This window comes from Lutra lutra, chromosome 6 (assembly GCF_902655055.1).
Source record: "Lutra lutra chromosome 6, mLutLut1.2, whole genome shotgun sequence".
NCBI lineage: Eukaryota > Metazoa > Chordata > Mammalia > Carnivora > Mustelidae > Lutra > Lutra lutra.
Window position 1 is genome coordinate 13,729,780 of NC_062283.1, and position 20,940 is coordinate 13,750,719.

Genomic DNA, 20,940 nt, shown 5'->3' on the forward strand with positions numbered 1-20,940 from the left:
CAGCACTTCAGATGGTGGAGTGGACTTTCAATCATGCCTCCTGATGTGACGCAACACCAAGTACACAGCACCCTCTAAGAAAAATTCTTGCCCCAGGGACGCCTGGGTGGCTCAGTTGGTTAAGCAGCTGCCTTCGGCTCAGGTCATGATCCCAGCGTCCTGGGATCAAGTCCCACATCGGGCTCCTTGGTTGGCAGGGAGCCTGCTTCTCCCTCTGCCTCTGCCTGCCATTCTGTCTGCCTGTGCTCGCTCTCTCTCCCTCTCTCTCTGACAAATAAATAAAATCTTAAAAAAAAAAAATTAAAAAAAAAAAAAGAAAAATTCTTGCCCCAAATCTGAATGCAATCAAAATTTTCTACCCAACTTCCAGTTTACAGGAAATACAAGTGATAGAAGAAGAATCTCTGACCATCTCCTCACCACCACGAGGAAACAGACATCCAGAATGTGGGCTATTATACAATATAACGGGCCTCCTTTCTTCAAGCTGTCAATGTCACGGGGAACACAAAGTGGAGTGACTGTTCCAACATAAAAGAGAATAAAATACATAATAACCAAATGCAACATGTGAATCTTGATTAGCGCCTGGCTTATGTTTTTTGCTTGGAGCTATAAAAGATATTTTGGGACTAGAAAATTTTAATTAGACTGCATATTAAGCAATTAGAGAAGTATTTTTGTCTTAGATGCAATAATGATATTTTAGTCAAATTAGAGAAAGTCTCTTATTTTTGGGAGGGAGAGAAAAAACAAATATGGCAAAAGGTTAAGTGACCGACTCTCAGAGGTGAGTGTACCAGTGATAATTACGTGATTCTCTGAACTTTTTCTTCATGAGAAAAGCTTAACAAGCCTTTTTTCAATAAAATAATCTTCATCTGCTTCCGTCTGTATTCGTCTAGTCATGCTAATTCCACCTCCTACTCTTGGCCCCTGTGAGCACACAATCCTCCAATGGCTGCTGCTCTCTTTCTCAGGGCTCGGGCTGCACCAATGCAGTCCCTTTGTCTGCTCCTCTACCATGAAGTTAGAGCTTCACAGAGCTCAACCTTGACCCTCCACTCTGTCCCACTTGTCATTTCTCTACTTCCTTCACTTCCGGTTTGATATTGACACACCAAAGACGCTCAGACACAGGTGTCTTGGTCAGACCACTGATCTGAGGTAAATGGGTCTGAACACTGCAAAAACAAAAAACAAAAACTTTCTTACCTAAAGCACTGAACTTCATGGGAAAACCAAGATCTGAAATGACCTAAGTCACAGCATGTTCTTCTCTCTTATCAAATTCTCACCATCTCGGTTTAAAAGGAAAATGTTAATATGGTGCAAATCCAATAAACTGCTGGCTGATTAAAAATGCTTGTCGTGTGATTGTTCCAGGTAAATGAATGTTTTCATTAACTCAAGCTTTGACCACTTTTAAGAATACATTACTACATAGCCCTACTTAGCATACAAAATGGGCAGGGCATAATTTAACTTCTAATTTTTTAATTCCTAAATTTAAAGCACCTTCTTGTCAGAAACCATAAATATCTGTGTACTGAGCATACCTGAGATTTGGATTATACCACAAATTTACATGACATAAGCAACTGAGTTGCACCTGTATTGCCTCTAGGACTCACTTGGAATTTATACAAACTTCGACATCCAGCTATCTACATACTTTTTTTTTTCCTCAAAAATCTTTTACACAAAAGTAAACCTGTAAGGGTAGACCCAATACTAAGCCTCTAGCTCCCCACAGAAGAGTAAAAATTCATAAATCGTTAAAGAGGCCGAGAAGTAAACATCTAATGGGCAGAATGTGGAAAATACACACGACTCAAGCCTCAGGAGCCAGTGGTGAAATTTCTTCAGAGAGCTTACCTGTAACCAAGCCTCCCATTGGTTTTAAAGAAAGTTCTGGAATAATATGTGGTGTTTCTGTGGTGTTTCTAAAGAATTAAGGCAGGTATTTGTTTTTTGCTAAGAAGAGTGAAAAAAGAAAAACCACAAAAGATGTAGAAACACAGAAAACTGGAGTTCTCCCTCATTCCACTCAGGCTAGCTCTTTTTCACACCTTCTGTGCTCCAGAACTCACAGAGGTGGTCCTTATACTGTGTTACCAGTCTCTCTAGCACTACAGGATTCCCTTGGCATCTGCATCTACCTGGATGACATATGAGAACATTTCTTGGAAGTCAGGGTGTCTGTTTACAACCTAGCACAGGCTCATCATTTGTCGGTCTCTCAGTAGGTAAGCAGGACTCATCCAAGTTACGACTGACTAGTGCAGGTAATGCCTTTCCTTAACCACGTTCCTTGCTCATTTATGCAAAGGTTTCAGAAGTGAATGAAAACCATTATTCTTGGTTAACATGTGGTGCCAATTCGCTAATTATCATAAACATGTAACCGTTACATACTGTCAACAATGTCTACTTTGCCTAACAATGGTCATATTTAAGATCAGGTAATCACAAAAATTTGCCCAGTTCACAGAAGGCTAGTGATTGCCCGACTAAAAGGGACACTGTTTTGCTGAGTGGCTAGTCAGATTCTGGAACATAAATCAAACAAATTAAAACCAAAAAATTTACTTATAATGATAAAGACAATGGTTTAGTTTTGTCTTCCCAAATTCCCTCCCCTGTTTTGTTTTTGGTTGGTTGGTTTTTGTTTTGCTTTGTTTTGTTCTTCAAAAACAAACTGGTGGGACCAGTTAGATCAACTTTGTCGGAAAGTTCTGGAATCTTCATGTGTATGACAGAGGCACTGGCTTCATCAGTGTTTCTGAAAGCTCTAGTTCACAATTATCTAACGTTAATAGAAATCTGAAGTAATAACTGAATCTCAATCATGAGTCAGGGAAGTCAAACTTCTAGTGTCGAAATAATAATTTAATGGACAAACAAAATATTATCACAGTGAATAAAATATTGAAGCATTGTCCTGTTTTCATTCAACAGCATAAAGAGTTTTCTGTTGGCTTACATTTAAAATTCTTTAAAACCAAATTAATTTACTGACAACTAAAAAAAAAGGCTAGCACAATATACAAAGAGAGACAAATTTAGCACTGCAGACATTATACGGAGAAGCAAAATACACAGTACCCACATCCAGAGCTTTCCAGAAATTTCATCATAACTCATTTATTTGATGTACATGTCAGACAAAATGAACATTTAAAAAAAAAAAAAACCTTATAAATATATAAATCCAAACCACGAAACACCTCCTAAACATTGTATTTACTCTAAGTACAAATGGATTTTTGGAAACTGCATTCACAATGCTTTCTAATCTAGATTTTATGAAATTTTAAATGTATTCAGCTATAACTTGAGGCTTACATTCATTGGGCCACACCTCAGGTATGGTTTTCCATCATACTCACCCTTAGGGGTACATATTCTCAAAGACAGGAGTTATATGATTAAAGTCAAACTACTATTCTAAAAGTAAGGGTCAATTCTTCCTGAATAGAGAGATCAGCCCGGTCCACTACAACAGTGTCACACAACAAAATGTTTCCCACAAACAGGTAGAAGTCATCTTAGGAAAGCCCTTTTCTAAAAGTTATAAATATTTTAATGTTAATCCTCAGTAATGGGTTTTAGGAACTGAAAACGTGAATCCATGCTAAAATGGGCTTTAAGAGGAAGAGCGACAGGTCAAAGGATGCCCTGCCGCCTCCATCTGGTTGCCCTGGAGGGTCCTCTCAAGCAGCAAGTCGTCTCTGTGTGTTCCTTCCCCGTCACTTTGGCCAAATGCAACCCCATTGTGCACAGAAGCCCAAACCGTTATGTTCTGGTACAATTCAGTCCAGTACAGCAAGAAGACTGGCATTCTCAGCACTTCAAGCTGGGAGCTCAGTAATTGTTTCTGGGTTTCCACTACACAACTTACCCCCAGACTGTTATAGGATTAAGTTAAATAAGTCCCTAGCAGAATTCGAAATAAAACGGGGAAAAAATCCTCATGCTTCGAACAACTGAAGTAGAACGTCACCCAGGGTAGGGGTGGGGTTGCCAAACAAGGTGGTGAACAAAACTAAGCGACACCATTCGAGGGCAGGACCCACATGAAGATGTCCGTGAACTGTAACTGCTCTGTGAGAATTTCGGAGATGAGGGAGGAGAGAAAACAACAAATACGGACGAAAGGGTCTTAAAGACAGGCGGCCATATTCAGTCATGAGTCTGCTTTAAATACAAATTCTGCAATATGTTTAATTCTCTTTAAAAATGTGGCAAAACGGGTATTTAATTGAAACTACACAAGGGCACGAGGCCGAGTTTCATTTTGGCGAAGAACCATGTGCAGAAGGAAGGAGCCATGGACAGTGTACTGACTGGCAAGAGAGCTCCTGGAGAGGATTCTGGGGAGAGCCAACAACAGGGTGCAGGCGAGGGGTGTGGGGAGGTGTGGGAGGGGGTGCGTGGAGGAGGGTGCAGGAGGGGATACGAGGGGGTATGGGAGGGGAGCAAGGAGGAGGGTGGAGGGGATATGAAGGAGTATGGGGGTGCGGAAGCTGTGTGGGGGGCAGAGAAGGGTGCAGGAGGGGATTCGAGGGTGTATGGGAGGGGGTGCAGGAGCAGTGTGGGAGGGGGGTGTGGGAGGGGCAGGTCACACTTTTCAGGTAGATGTGTCTTGGAAAGCTCTCTTCTTGTGTCCACCCACCATCACAGATTATTGAGGATTAGAGGAACTGGTTCATCCCTAACCTTCTGCAAAGACCCCTCCTACAGCCTAACACCCCTCCCCGCTGGCGCCTTCCAGCAGGGGTGAGTGAACTCCTGCCCTTTTTGTGGGCAGGCTCACAAGAAGCGCTCTGTGAAGGCTTAGCTTATACATGCTTGCATCTTTGCTAACACCTAAGTAGAAATGAGCACTTTCTGTGTCCAGCATAGAGGAAAACCAACGGAGTCAACTTTTTGATGGAAAACAGACCACAAACATTGGGCCAGTGGCTTTGTTAATGTCATGGACACTAATCACTGAGAATATAAAATAAATAAATGACAAATTACCTAACTTCAAAGATGGCAATGTGTGTCAAATTTCTTAGTCTGCATATTAATTAAGAAGAAGGTGCCATACAGTCTAGAAATTCGTGACAAACGCACTGGCAAAAACCATACACCATGAGAATGACAAGGCTTGAAGGGACGAGGCTGACAAAGATGACCCCAAGAGTGACTTTCTTAGACACCAGTAAGTAGATCCCTAAGGGCAAGGAGCTGAAGTAGAGCAAGCCCAGCAGCCAAACCAACACCCGGATAGACGTCTGAAAGAGCAGGGACGTACAGTTCCACACCGTCCAGTTGTGCGACACAGTGGTAACAGAGTCGAAACTCGCAGGCCTATAAAATTCTACCACGGGAGTGGAGCTCAGAGACGGGGAGCTCTCTCTCTGCACCTCCATGATGGTTATGACCAGGCAGTTGGAGGCAGTGTGAGAGGGACTGACCAGGGACGCCAGCCTCTTGGGGGTCAGCAGCAGCTCGGTGGGGTTTTCTGGCAGGCACTTCTTGCCTTTGCCTCCACAAGTCAAGTTTACCAGGATGTTGTTGTCATCGGGCAGGCTACTGACTTCATCATCTGGCAGGCAGGTCTCAAACCTGCAGAAAGGACAGACGATGACACCTTGCGGCGAGTCCCCAAAGTCGATGATCTTGTAGAGGCATTTGGCACAAACCCTGTGACAACACTCCAGCACTTTGGGTTTCCTCTGCTTCAGATTGTACCGATTATAACAGATCTTACACTCAAGCTCATCAGAGACCTGAGCCTCTGCCGCCTCGTCTGGCAGCTGACTGGCCATCTTGAATCGTGTCTACCACCTCCCGCCAGAGGCAACTCACGGAATAACAACTTCAAGGAAGGTGTCCCTCGGAAGATCACATCATCCAAATCAGGCGCTGATGCAAAAAGGCTGGACAGGTAGTAACAGAAACCAGCAATCTTCCAGGCATTTTCAGTTTCTACATTCACTCTGTCTCAAACACATATTTTAAAAGGCCACATGAAGGGTCTGCAAAGGAAAAAAAGAGATTCTAATATAGTCAACAGTTCACTGAAATGTGCTTCATGGAATTTTCTGAGCTCCAAGTGGTTAGAAGCAATAGGTTTAAAGGTTAGAGCCCCAGGACAGGGAAGTGCTGTCTCCATGCTTAGCTTTCTCAATCCACAAATAGGACAGTAAAGAAGGAATTAAGATTCCTACTGGTGTAAACGCATTCTAGAGCACCAGGAGTATGACTAGATACAGAGACTGTCTGAGACTGGTAACAAATTCTGGCCTCTTCCAAAATAAAACGGGTCATCTATCAGAAACAGATACACTTGTGGTCAAATTCCATTCAATACAGACTGATTAATTCAGATTATCAACAGTATAAATACCAGTTATCTAAATGCCCTCAGTAGTATCTTGGAGTACACAAAAGGAAAATCTGAAGGATAAATTCACGTAAAGAAGAATGAAGCAAAGGACACCTGACAGCCAAGACTAGCTCCCAACCAAGAGAAGTAAACACACCCACCATGTGCACGAAGAACAGCGGCGTGCGAGGCTCACTCTCAGTTCCCTTGCTCCAGTTCCTGTCAACTCCCTCTCTGTAGTGAACAGGAAGCATAACAGAGTCAACAGCACTCACTGCTGGCCCTCAGGTGCTGTCACTGGCTTTGGCCCAGACTGAGGGGTGATTCCACGGGCACGGTCAGTCTCCAGTCATCAGTATGAACGAAGAGGGGAGCAGTAGCGGCTATCACCACACCATCTGCATTTGCCCTTGATATATGTGACTTTTTGGGTAACAGATTTGTCTTAAGTTGTGTTTTGCTTTGGAAAATATCAAATTGGATTCGAATTTCGGAGCATACCCCCAAGCACGGCAGCAGAAGTCTGTCACGGCAGCGCTGAGAGGTAGAGTAGGTAGAACTGAGAGGTAGAGCAGGTAGAGAGGTAGAACCCCACGGGGATCAACTTTGCTGTGGGTTGTTCTACGTAATGGGGCAGAGGCGGTGGGCAGCTCAACTTGAAATATATGAAATTATGAATAGCTGGCTTGTGAATATATATTGCCTTCCTTTTTGTGACTTCAGCTAATTTTTTAATTGACATCATATAATACAAAAATGCATAATGGGTACCAGTTGCAAGACATTCCTGCTGGGAAAAGGAAGTTAATCAATAAATAGAATCTCTAGTGACAACCAAAACATGTAGATAGGGTTTTTTAAAATACAGTTTATTGGGACACCTGGGGGCTCAGCCAGTTGGGCATCTGCCTTCAGCTGAGGTCATGATTCCAGTACCCTGGGATCAAGCCCTGAATTGGGCTCTCTGCTTAGCAGGGAGCCTGCTTCTCCCTCTCCCTCTACCTATCACTCTGTCTACTTGTGCTGTCCCTCTCTGTGTCAAATAAATAAAATCTTTAAAAAAAAAAACAAAACCAGAGTTCATTATATATGAATGCATGTATTTCAGAACTGTTATCATAAGCCAATTTCTATATATCCACTCTTAGACACACACAAAAAGGATACACAGACACAGACATCAACTCTTCTGTGCTTTTTCCTTTCATGTGCCCTGAATGTTTTCTTCATTCCTGATCCTGTTCATGAAACATGTGCCCATATGGTCACAAAATGTGACTGTGTCTTGCCCACAATCTTACAAAACTGGCTTCTTACTCTCCTGTGGCATGAACATCTATCTCCAGGAGCGGAGTCACAGACCAAGAAGGTGCTCTATCCCTGTCACCGTTCCCAGCCCTCGCCGCCTTCACAGAGGGGGCCCACGGGCTGGGCGGGTTACTGCAGATCCACTTCCTGGACAGCTCCCACTCATCAGGCCTCCTGGTCGCTAAGTGCAGACCAAAGACCTATCCAAACAGAATGTTCTGTTCTTTTCTCTCTCTACCCACCCACTCAGCCTTAAAGCCTTCTCAAATCCAGGCGTACTGAAACTGATGACAAGGGTAGAAATCACAGCACCATCGCCTCTACTACCATCAAAAGTACTGGTGTACATGAAGGTGTGTGAAAAAGGAAAAAGTATATGAACATATACACAGAGACATCCGGAAAAGAGACAGTAAAATACTGAGTGAGGATAAATAAGCAAAATTATATCAGACCCATAGAAAGCTAGAATATGCATCTAGAAACACCAACAAAATTCTTATGCGTAGGAGCTCCTTGGTGGCTCAGTCGGTTAATCATCCAACTCTTGATTTCAGCTCCAGTCATGATCTTGGGGTTGTGGGACTGAGCCCTGAGTTGGGCTCCATGATCAGCAGGACGTCTGCTCAAAATTCTTTCCGTCTGCCCCTCCCCGCACATGTGCACACTTGTGCGTACTCTCTCTCCAATAAATACATAAATCTTCAAAAAAAAAAAAAAAGACACTACTTTAATTCTAAGACTAACTCCAGCAAACCCACTCCACCAGCTTGAAATACTTCAAGCCCTGCCTATGAGAGAGGCACTTCTGGGTGGGAAGGACTGGCTGACTACCTTGAGCTCTGGTGCATCCCTAGAAATGCAGCCAACACAAGTATTTCTTCCTGGAATGGCACAAGACATTACGGTGATCATTCCTCTCAGGAAGGCAGGGTACCAACTGCAAGGGTTCTTACAAAATAAATACTTCATTTGTCTCATTGGGACTCTTAAGGTTCCTCAAAGGACTCGATTAATAACCTAAAATCTGTAACTTCACAGGGTCGCCAGAGTCAGTTATCGAAGAGCTGTGCGTTCCCACCCTGCCTTCACTCCTGAAGAAAGCTGTGGACAACATCTGTGATGCAGAGTCAATGAAGCAAGACCCAAAGGAGCACATGCTCCGTAATTCCACTTCCGGAAAGCTGAAAAAGCAGGCAAAACTGAGCCGTGCAAGATGTGAGTTTAGGTGGTGAAACTAAGGTGGAAAGCCAGAAGTAAGTAACAGAAAAGTCGGGATCACTTCCGACTTTGAGGGAGTGGGGCAAGCGTGCAGGGAGGGCACCCGCTGACAGACTGACAACGCACTGCTGCCTGACACAGGTGGTACTCAGGAGTGTTGGGTTTGGAATACACCATGGGGCAATACATTTTTCTGTGTTATCTACCACGGTAAGACATTTTTTAAGTGTTATCTATAACTGTACTCAGAAAACTTTAAAGTATTCATGAAAGAAATTAAGGAAGACACAAAGAAATGGAAAAATGTTCCATGCTCCTGGATTGGAAGAATAAATATTGTGAAAATGTCTATGCTACCTAAAGCAACCTACATATTTAATGCAATCCCTATCAAAATACCATCAACTTTTTTCAAAGAAATGGAACAAATAATCCTAAAATTTATATGGAACCAGAAAAGACACCGAGTAGCCAGAGGAATGTTGAAAAAGAAAACCAAAGTTGGCGGCATCACAATTCTAGACTTCAAGCTCTATTACAAAGCTGTCATCATCAAGACAGTAAGGTACTGGCACAAAAACAGACACACAGATCAATGGAACAGAATAGAGAGCCCAGAAATGGACCCTCAACTCTATGGTCAACTCATCTTCAACAAAGCAGAAAAGAATGTCCAATGGAAAAAAGACAGTCTCTTCAACAAATGCTGTTGGGAAAATTGGACAGACACATGCAGAAAAATGAAACTGGACCATTTCCTTACACCACACACAAAAATAGACTCAAAATGGATGAAAGATCTCAATGTGAGACAGGAATCCATCAAAATCCTTGAGGAGAACACAGGCAGCAACCTCTTCGACCTCAGCCACAGCAACTTCTTCCTAGAGAAATATCGCCAAAGGCAAGGGAAACAAAGGCAACAATGAACTATTGGGACTTTATCAAGATCAAAAGCTTTTGCACAGCAAAGGAAACAGTCAACAAAACCAAAAGACAACTGACAGAATGGGAGAAGATATTTGCAAATGACATAGCAGATTAAGGGCTAGTATCCAAAAATCTATAAAGAACTTAACAAACTCAACACCCAAAGAACAAATTAATCCAATCAAGAAATGGGCAGAAGACGCGAACAGACATTTCTGTAAAGACAACATCCAAATGGCCAACAGATACACGAAAAAGTACTCAACATCAGTGGGCATCATGGAAATACAAATCAAAACCACAGTGAGATACCACCTTACACCAGTCAGAATGGCTAAAATTAACAAGTCAGGAAACGACAGGTGTCAGCAAGGATGCAGAGAAAGGGGAACCCTCCTATACTGTTGGTGGGAATGCAAGCTGGTGCAGCCACTCTGGAAAACAGCATGGAGGTTCCTCAAAAAGTTGAAAATAGAGCTACCCTACAACCCAGCAATCACATTACTGGGTATTTATCCTAAAGATACAAATGCAGTGATCTAAAGGGACATGTGCACCCGAATGTTTATAGCAGCAATGTCCACAATAGCCAAACTATGGAAAGAACCTAGATGTCCATCAACCGATGAATGGATAAAGATAATGAGATATGTACACACACACACACACACACACACGCACACATACACACTGGAATACTATGCAACCATCAAAAACCCAAAATCTTGCCATTTGCAATGACCTGGATGGAACTAGAGGATATTATGCTAAGTGAAATAAGTCAGTCAGAGAAAGACAATTATCATATGATCTCAATGATATGAGGAATCTGAGAGGCAGGGCTGGGGGTAGGGAGGGAAAATATGAAACAAGATGGGATCAGGGAGACAAAGCACAAGAGACTCTTAATTTCAGGAAACAAACTGAGGGTTGCTGGGGGGTGGGTTGGGAGGGACAGGGTGGCTGGGTTATGGACATTGGGGAGGGTATGCGCAATGGTGAGGCTGTGAATTGGGTGATACTGATGATTCACAGACCTGTACCCCCAAAGCATATAATACACTATATGTTAATTTTAAAAAATCTTTAAAAAAAGTATTATCTATTACAGTAAAAAAAATAAAGAAATAATAAATTTTAAAAAATAAATGAATGAATGGAAGGGAAGGAGAGGGGAGGATTATGAAGGGGAGGGAAGAAAAGAGGATGGGAGGGGAGGAAATGGAAAAAACATCTCTGGTTAAATATTTTAAGTATTTTTTTATAGCCCGAATTTCTGGATCAACTTACCATCTTTTCCTCTCTGGTCTGTAATTCCATTAATTTTTTTTTTTAACAAAATAGAACTGTCACTTACTAATCACCTAAATATCCAGGCACTACTGTAAGTCAGTATTAAAATGGATGGAATCTCTAAGGTGAGTGCATCTGGTGCACGCGTTCCTCGACGAGAGCAGCGGCTACAAGGGTGTCTCAGCAGGCACAGGGGAAAGAAGCTAACACACTAAAATCACCTCAAAAATAAATACGTGCGATTATCTGCAATGATGAACGTGTTAACTAAGGTTACTGGGGTAAACATTTTACAACATATCTGGGGATCAAATCCCATTGTACACCTTAAACTTACACAATGTTATAAGTCAATTGCATTTCAATAAGGCTGGGGATATAAAAAAAAAAAAGGTTTTTGTTTTCTGGAAAAATACATGTTCAAATACATGAAGCTGATATTCCTCCCTAATCACTTAACAGGTATTTTGTGAAACATCTGGGGTAAGACAATACACGTCAATACTTACCCATTTTAAGTGTTGGGGTTATTGGACAAATGTTTACTCTCCCTACCCTAAATACATGGTACCTACTGCTTGATTCAAATGCACTTCCTCTACTACGTAATTTGATATTAAAGACGCAAACTTGGCTTAAACTTGAAACAAAGCCCTCCAGCGGGCACCCATTGTCCCTGTCTACCCAGGATCTTTTTTCTCTCCTTTACACAGAACTGCTCCCCTTTCTGCCACTACGTCTCTGGGGAAGTGTTCCCCACTCACTCAGTGTGATTGTGTTTGCACTGTCAACCAAGCACAGTACCCCCTTCTCTCAAGGTGTGACTCTGTGACCCAGACCTGACTCATCACAGTACTCCATCCCTTCCCTGCTCACAGGGATTAGTCAGGGTGGGCAGGTGACTCAGACCAGAGTCAGTGCTCTTCCCTAGGACTTTGTTATGTGAAGCCAGGAGAAGAAGGAACATGCCAGGGAAGGGAGGGAGCACAGACCAAAAGAAGATGTTTCAAGGAACTGTCAGGCCGTCAAGAGGGAGAATAAGAGAGAATCAAGCCAAAAATAAAATGAGAGATACAGGAAAGCAGAAAGCAGAGATACAGGCAGACAGACAGCTGATGACTGCTGCCCTGGACCTGTGAGAAGGCTCCCGGCATCTAATAAATTCCCTTTTTCACTTCTGCTAAGTTTTTGGTTGGATTTCTACTACTTACTTATAATCCAAGGAGCCCTGGACAGTTACCATGCTGTATCTGATTTGAGAATTAATGTTTTTAGATCGAGGTTCTTCCTTAGTGGTACACAAATTATAAATTATAAAATTGAATAAATGTAATTTTAAAATTTCATTTGTGTGTGGATATACATATTCAGATTTCATAAATATGCAAACGTCCTCATAAATATCATTATTTATTAGTAGCGTGTGTGTGTTTGCGTGTGTGTGTGTGTGTGTGCATTTGTCCTCTCTGAACTACACCTTCCTATTTTTTGGCTTATTTTTCTATTGGATTTCTGGGCTTTCCTGGTCAACTTGTAAACATTCTTTGTCACAAGACATATTAAACTCTATCCTCCGTATTGCAAACACTTCCTCAAATTTTACCATTTACTGGCCTTACTTAATATCTTTTGAAATGCAGAATATCTTACTCTTTGGACGGCCATATGTTTATCCTCTGTCGTAGCTTCTAGGTCTCCGAACTTAATACTGCTCCTAATATTATACATGCGGTTATTTTCTTGCGAAGTTTGTCTTGCTTTTTGACTTGTTTTCAGCTTTATATACGGTATAAGATACAATCCTAATTTTATTTTCTTCCAAATTTGGACATTTATCTTTGGCAAGGAAATAACCCATTTCTTCTGGTTCTTCAAGTTCGTTGCCATAGCGTTGAATACAGTTATCTCTGCCATCCTTTTTGATTCGTTCCTGCCTCTCTGATTACGTGTTTATTCCCGTTTCTGGTTTCATAAATTTTTGACTCTTTATCTCCTAATCAAACAAGTAAATCTTTGTATCTATTTTGTATTTTCAAGGAACTATTGTCTATACTTGTCCTTTACATTATTTTTTTATTAACTTTGGCTTTTATCTTTACTATTCCCTCATTCTAATTTATGTTAGTTTTGTCATTCTTTTTTCTCACTTCATAATAAGGGTACACTTTTATTCTTAAGTAATGAAAACATCTAAAAGCTGAAAAATTTCCACTAGCTACGCCTTTCACTGTATTCCATGGCTTTTGCAATAAATTGTGTTCCTTTTTTTTTTTTTTTAAAGATTTTATTTATTTATTTGACAGAGAGAAATCACAAGTAGGCAGAGAGGCAGGCAGAGAGAGAGGAGGAAGCAGGCTCCCCGCCGAGCAGAAAGCCCGACGTGGGGCTCGAACCCAGGACCTGGGATCATGACCTGAGCCAAAGGCAGCGGCCTAACCCACTGAGCCACCCAGGCGCCCCAAATTGTGTTCCTTTGATTGATTTCTAGATATCTTGTAAATTGACTTCTGTTTTCTCCTTTGATGCTAGGGTTGTAAAGAATGTTTTTAAGTTTCCAAATGTAAAGGTTCTTTTTACTACCTCCTATTATTTATTTCTAATATTACTGGATTATGATCAGAGAATAAGATCTATAAAAATCCCTTTTCCTTTGAATTTGCTTTGAATTTCCTCTTCTTTGTGGTCAAGCATATGATCAAGTTTTGTAAGTGATCAGAAAACGAATATTCTTTTTTTTTTTAATCAACAATCACAATAAAAGTTAATGGACTAAACTCGCCAAAGATTCTCAGATGTGAAGGGGTAAAAGATCTAATTATATGTTCTTCATAAGAGACACGCCCAAAATATGATAAAATGCTGCGAAGTTTGATATAAGAGGCTGGAAAAGGATATACCAAGAAAATACTAATACAAAAAAAAGCTAGCGTGATTTTCTTACTATTAGATTAAGCTGACTTTAGTCCATGAACTTGGTCTGCATACAGCCTGAGCTACAGTAACAAACGAGACTCCTAACCCACCTGTTGTATCATATGACAATCCAGAGGCAAAAGATCAGTTAGATCTGGGAAAGTAGAGGCAATGGACCAGAAGGTCATTAAGAGACTCATAATCCTTCAAACCTCGATGGTCCACCACCACGTGCAGTACTGCTCTCACTTTTTTTTTTTTAAATTAACATATAATGTATTATTAGCCCCTAGGGAACAGGTCTGTGAAAAGCCAGGTTTACACACTTCACAGCACTCACCATAGCACATACCTTCCCCAAAGTCCATAACCCAACCACCCTCTCCCTACCCTCCTTCCCCTGGCAACCCTCAGTTTGTTTTTGTGAGATTAAGAGTCTCTTATGATTTGTCTCCCTCCCAATCCCATCTTATTTCATTTATTCTTTCCCTACCCCCAAACTCCCAACGTTCCCTCTCAAGTTCCTCATATCAGGGAGATCATATGATAATTATCTTTCTCTGATTGACTTATTTTGCTCAGCGTAATACCCTCTAGTTTCCTCCACGTTGTCGCAAATGGCAAGATTCCATTTCTTTTGATGGCTGCATAGTATTCCATTATATATATATTTCACATCTTCTTTACAGAAAATGAATATTCTGTATTGAAGGGATGTAAATTGTCACACAGCCACTGAATCCATTTTTATTTGTTGTTTATCCATCTTAGAGTTCTATACAAGGTTAATACAGGTTGAGAAGAGATGTTTCTTAAAGTATCTCACCATAACTATTTACATTTCTAATACTCTCACTTTATAGATTTTGTGGCTATGTTATTCCATATACACAGGTCTATTTACCTCCCTCATACACTGTGACTTTTAACAAGTATTATGTAATGTCTTATCCTATTTATGGCTTTAACTTAAATACTACCTGTCTAACCCTTATATTGCTAGTTCTTCTCTTTGTCTTTCCCTGGGACCTTTGTCCATCCTTTTATGTTGGCCTTCTTCTATCACTTTGTTTCATGTGTTTTTTATAAACACCAGATAACTGGGTTTTGCTTATTAACTCAGTCTAACAGTATCAAATGTTTTATGGGGAAAATTCACCTCATTTTCATTTAATATCAAGACTGTTACATTTGAACCTATTCTTTCCTTCCCACTTGAGTTAACTGATTAATTTAGAAAAATTTCCTCTGCTATTATCTCCCCTCACCTTGAGGTGTTTATGATGAACTTCTGGTTTGGGTGCTTTTTGTTTGATACTCTTTCTTGAGTATTTTGGTTAGAAAATGGGTGAGGGCATCTCTGATTCTAACAGAGAAGCAAATTTCTCTTACCCTGACAGGGACACGGCAGCTTGGGTGTGTCTGTGGCTTTCAGGCGGCTGACTTTTTGTCCCCATGGTCCACAGAAGTTATGCTGCCATCTCTAGTACGCTGTGTCATCCATGAGAAATCTGGGGCTTGTCTGACACTTTTTTTTTTTAAGATTTTATTTATTTATTTGACAGAGAGAGAACACAAGTAGGCAGAGAGGCAGGGGGGTGGGGGAAGCAGCTCCCTGCCAAGCAGAGAGCCCAACATGGGGCTTGATCTGAGGACCCCAAGATCATGACCTGAGCAGAAGGCAAAGGCTTAACCCACTGAGCCACGCAGGCGCCCCGGGAGATTCTTTCAATAGAAACTACGCGCTCTCTTCTGCAGCACATCTCCTAATTACCAGAAACTATGATAATAAAAATTATAAAAGTTTATATATAGAAAAAGTACAAGAACTGTACTTGGACCAAGAATTTTCTAGCCCAGACAAAAATTGCCTGAGCTGCAGGGTTAGGCAGCTTCAGAGTATGTAAGAAAGTAAATCTTCTAGGTAGGAGTGACGGCCATGATAAATGAGGAAAATAATTTCTTTGGACAGAGATTGGTTTTGAATTAGGTCAGAAAGGGAAAGTTGTGCATGCCATGTTAGTCATCTATTATTGTAAAGCAAACCACTTCAAAACATAGTGGCTTAATATAACAGCCATTTTACTTGCTCATGATTCTGTGGATCAAAATATTCTGCTGGGTTCAGTAGGGATGATTCCTTGGCTGATCTGTCTTGGGGGCAATCATTCAAATGGCTATAATCCCTCGTAGTTCAACAGAAGCTGACTGCTCGATGATGGTCTCATTCACATGACTGATGTAGGTGCTGGTGCCGGCTTTTGTCTGGGTTTTTCATCTCACCTCATCTCACCATCCCAGGGTTCCAAGAGGGCAGGAGCAGAGGCCACAAGGCAACCCAAGGCCAGGGTTCAGAATTCTCACAAAGTCACTCAACTTCATTTTGTTAGTCAAAGCAAGTCACAAGGCCAGCCTAGATTTCAGTTGTGGAGGGGGGAGGGGGAAGCAGATGCCTCCACCTGTTGATGGGATGAGGGAAAAGTCACATTGCAAAGGGCTGTGGAGAATTATTATAACCCTATTTGTGTACAAACAGTCTACTACACATGATGGGGGAAAGGCAAAGGATAGTTAGGTACAATGGTCTGCTAATAAATTTAATATTGAAATGGAAGTGCTATGTCATAAAAGCTGGGGAAGAAGACCCAAAATAGCCTAAGACCCAAACAGCAAAGACCACAAACAGTCTTAAGTTTTAAAAAATATATATGTATATTTGAAATAGAAAAATATGTACAATTCTTATCTAGTGGCTTTTTGACATAACTGGTGTGTGCTAATACAACTCTGAAATAAAAAGTAGAACTGGGGAGGTATTATTTAGGCAAGATAGCCAAGGAAGAAGTAAAAGGACTGTGATACTCTCGGGTGTCAAGTTTATGTGTTCTTGGGATAAGACAGTTTGCTCTGGAAGAAAGAAGATGAAAGAATATGCAGAAGGGAGAAGTTTTTTAAAAACTGAATTTCAAAAATAGTTATGAACTTAGAGATAAATATCAGTTTGGTGGTATCTTTACATAGTAGTCACTGAACATGAGGACTGACTGCCATGTTTCCCCCAGTTAAGCTTGTATCACAAATTCCCACATTTCCCAACTGGGTAAGTATTTGAAAAGGAAATCCAGGAATTACAGTTGATCGAGGAATCTGGAGAGATAGCAAGGTAAAAGGGCTCACTATCCTGCCATTCTCAGTTCTACTCTGCCTCTCCAGACCCAGACCACTCTTGGAGCAAGCTGAGCACCCAGGCAGGGCAGGTGAAGCCTTGAGCTGTGTGGAAGTTGAGGGTGAAAGGGAACAGGTGGGGGCTTTCTTCCTGGACTGGGCTGGGCTGGCAATAAAGACCGGCATCTGATGAGTCCTGGGGGAGGATCAGAATGCCTGGGAGATGATAAAGAACTTGATCTACAGAGGTGGAGGGACACCTGGGAGGAAGATTGAAAATCTCTCTCACTCCATTGTTTGCATGTGACTGTGTGTGTGTGTGTGTGTGTGTGTCCCAGAAGAGACCAAGGAGAAAGCGAACACTTGGGCCGAGGCCTCCTGTCTGGGAGGCTGGGAGAGTGTGAGGAGACTCTGGGGCATGAGGTCCTCCTGCCTGGTGCCTTGGCAGGGCCCTGGTGCCTGTCTTCTGTCGTAGTGTTACAGGAGTTGCTGTACAGAAATGGAGACCACTGTGCTCCCACAGCTTACAGAAGCGCAGCCACATGTGTCCTCCGGCAATCAGACCTGAGCCCCAGCAATAGGACAAAGAGAAGTAATGGCGCCAGTAATGGCACCACAGCCAACAAGAGGACAGTCCATGAGAACAGGTAGAACACACGGTTAATGCGACAGGGCAGCAGCTGGAGACCGAGGACAACCAGACAAAGAGCAGTAAGGGCACAGAAGATTTCAATGTAGCAGAGAAAGACTTCCTAGAGCTGAAATGCATGATTTCTCAATCAGATGTTCCAGTACATGAATTAAAGGAGGTGATGATCATTCCTGAGACTTGATTAGTAGCCTGGTCAGTCAAGAGAAAGAATCTGAAAGCACAGAACAAAAATACAAAAAGATGGAAATCACAAGAGAAAAGGGATCTAGGAAATAGAATAAGTGAGTAACAGGAAAGCCTGAAGGAGGAAAAGAAACGGATGGAGGAAAGGCAGTAATTAAATAAATATAAGAAACAAATTTTCTGAGCTTAAAAATCAGGACTTGAGTCTATAAATTCAAGTGGCTCATCAGGTTCCAGCCAAGATTTATGAAAAAAGACATCTCTGTAGATACTGGAAAGTGCTTTTATTCTTATGAAGAGAAAGCAAAATCTTAAAAGCTTCCAGGCAGAGAACAACTTACCTACCATTAAGAAGTATCAGACTGGGGCGCCTGGGTGGCTCAGTGGGTTAAAGCCTCTGCCTTAGGCTCGGGTCATGATCCCATGGTCCTGGGATGGAGCCCCGCATTCAAAAATTTTAGAAATATGCATAACCTTCCTAACAGTGAAGGGCAATTATAATTCCCATTTAATAGATGTGTAAAGGCCCATAGATGGTGAGCGTTTTCTCCAAGATTCCATAAGTCAGGACAAAGGAAGCTCAAAAGACAAGCCGTCACGGTGATCCTATTTTTTGCCTATCCAGGGCTCTATGCCACGTATCACTCTGTTGTCTGTACAAGTCAATTTCCTGTGTCTCAGGGTGAGTTTAGCTTCTTCAAAGTTTTTCCCCCACAGGTTTCATTTCGCGTGAATCGTGCTCCCAGAGTCCATGGAGCATTTTAGTTTGGCACCAACAGGACAGGTTTTATTTTCTCCCCTGTACTGAAACGGCCACAACTGCCAAGTTTCAACTCTCACTTCCTGTGTCCTCCTCCCATCCTGGAAAATAAACAGTATTAACATTGCTTTCTACATAATGAGGCAAGATATTTTAAAGGGCTCTCTAACAACAAACAAACAAACAAAAAAAAGATACAGACTAAGGTATCATCATTTCCATGATGTATGGTTTCTGTTTTTAGAGTTGGTGCTAACAGTTTGCTTCTGCCTTTAATTTCTTCTTTTGGAAAAGGAGCCTCACTCTTTGAACATTGTCATTTCATGAGCATTGTTTTTTATGACAGCCTAAATTCTTTGACTAATAATTCTATCCCCCAACATATAGGAAAGATTTGGGCACTAGAACACCATTCTTCTTTGTGAATGATTAAGGGAGAACATTGGTTTTGGTATTTATTTACTTTAGAGAGAGAGAGAAAGACCGAGAGATGGAAACAAGCAGATTCCCCAAAGAGTGCAGAGCCTGACACAGGTCTCAATCCCAGGACCCTGAGATCATGACCTGAGCCAAAATCAGGAGTTGGACTAAGTTGGACTAAAGGACTGAGCCAGCCAGGCACCCCCAAAACACTGGTTTTTAAGCTCAGCTATTGACAAATGACACACCCTTGCCATCGCTCTAATGCCAAATCTCTCATTCACAAAAACAAATCTTAGTGTCTGTGGTACTTGAATCTTAAATTAAGCTAAAACCATACATGTGGCATCTACCCTCAAGAAAGATCAGTTTAGGGGTGCCTGGGTGACTCAGTCAGTTAAGCGTCTGCCTTCAGCTCAGGTCATGATCCTAGGATCCTGGGACTGAATCCCATGTTGGGCTCCCTGCTCAGTGGGGAGTCTGCTTCTCCCTCTCCTGCTCCCCCTGCTTGTGCTCTTTCCCTCTCTCTCAAATAAAAAAATCTTAAAAAAAAAAAAAAAGAAAGAAAGAAAGTTTAATTTTTTCATCTAGAGATTTGTAACTTGGCTTCCAGTTAAAGTCTGAAAAACTCTCATTACCATTAGTAAATAGGAATCATCAATATCTTGGTCTCAGCCTGTTATAATTCTCCCTTGGGAAACATTAGCAATATTTGAACTTTCTTATTATAGCATAATAGTCTCAGAGTTCAGGTTTTTGCCATTATGCCTTTTCATTAAAAACAATCTTTCTTGGGGCGCCTGGGTGGCTCAGTGGGTTAAGCCGCTGCCTTCGGCTCAGGTCATGATCCCAGGTCCTGGGTTCGAGCCCCACGTCGGGCTTTCTGCTCAGCAGGGAGCCTGCTTCCTCCTCTTTCTCTGCCTGCCTCTCTGCCTACTTGTGATTTCTCTCTGTCAAATAAATAAATAAAATCTTTAAAAAAAAAAAAAACAATCTTTCTTGTTCCAATAAGAGGCTGTAACTTAGAAAACCCTAAGAGAACAGGCTCGACAGACAGCAAGCACTCATTCTTAAAGGATCAACAGCTGACTCTAAATGAATGTAACCAGCAACACCAATAACCCTTAATGGTTGTTTAGCGGCATACCCAGAATTCTAGAAACTTCCCTCAAAGACTAAAACTCTTATTTTACCCCTCCTCCAAGACCAAGCAATTTAATTTGATACAGAATCATAATCTACTAGAACACAGCCAAATTAATGGTATAGAATTCCAGACTATTAATTTTGGATGAGAACCCACCTTGAACACAGTACAAAAAGGTACACAGATTTTCTGTCTCTAGATAGAGCACAATGCAAGTAAAGCATAATCTTTTGAAATTGTGCAATTCATAATATCCTCCACTACCTAATGAATTGATAAAGAAATTCATCTTTTTTTTTTAATTTATTCTATCTACATGAGGCATTGTACCTTCCTCTTTACTTGGAAGGGGCAAAGATAGGATTTAAGAAGATCAAGGGTTTTTAGGAATACAGGCTGCAAATTACATTATTAAAAGTGACTGAATCCTTCCCCATTAAACAGATCTCTTTGCTATTAATGACTTCCTCCAAAATTTCCATTGCCCAAGCCTTAATAAAACTCTCTAACCATATCAAGAAAGAATAAAATGTCTAAAGAAACTAATATAGGTCCTTTGTACTATT

General features: G+C 41.4%; 1 protein-coding gene across 2 annotated transcripts in view; it reads right to left on the minus strand.

Moving 5' to 3' along the window:
* Nucleotides 1-4,574: 4,574 nt before the first annotated feature.
* RNF182 (ring finger protein 182) overlaps nt 4,575-20,940 on the minus strand; it is a 61,092-nt gene continuing 44,726 nt past the window's right edge. For both annotated transcript variants that reach the window (XM_047733792.1, XM_047733791.1), the window contains exon 2: nt 4,575-6,032. In XM_047733792.1, the coding sequence (XP_047589748.1) occupies nt 5,079-5,822 (744 nt within the window). In that variant the 5' untranslated portion in view covers nt 5,823-6,032 and the 3' untranslated portion in view covers nt 4,575-5,078. The remainder of the gene's footprint in view (nt 6,033-20,940) is intronic.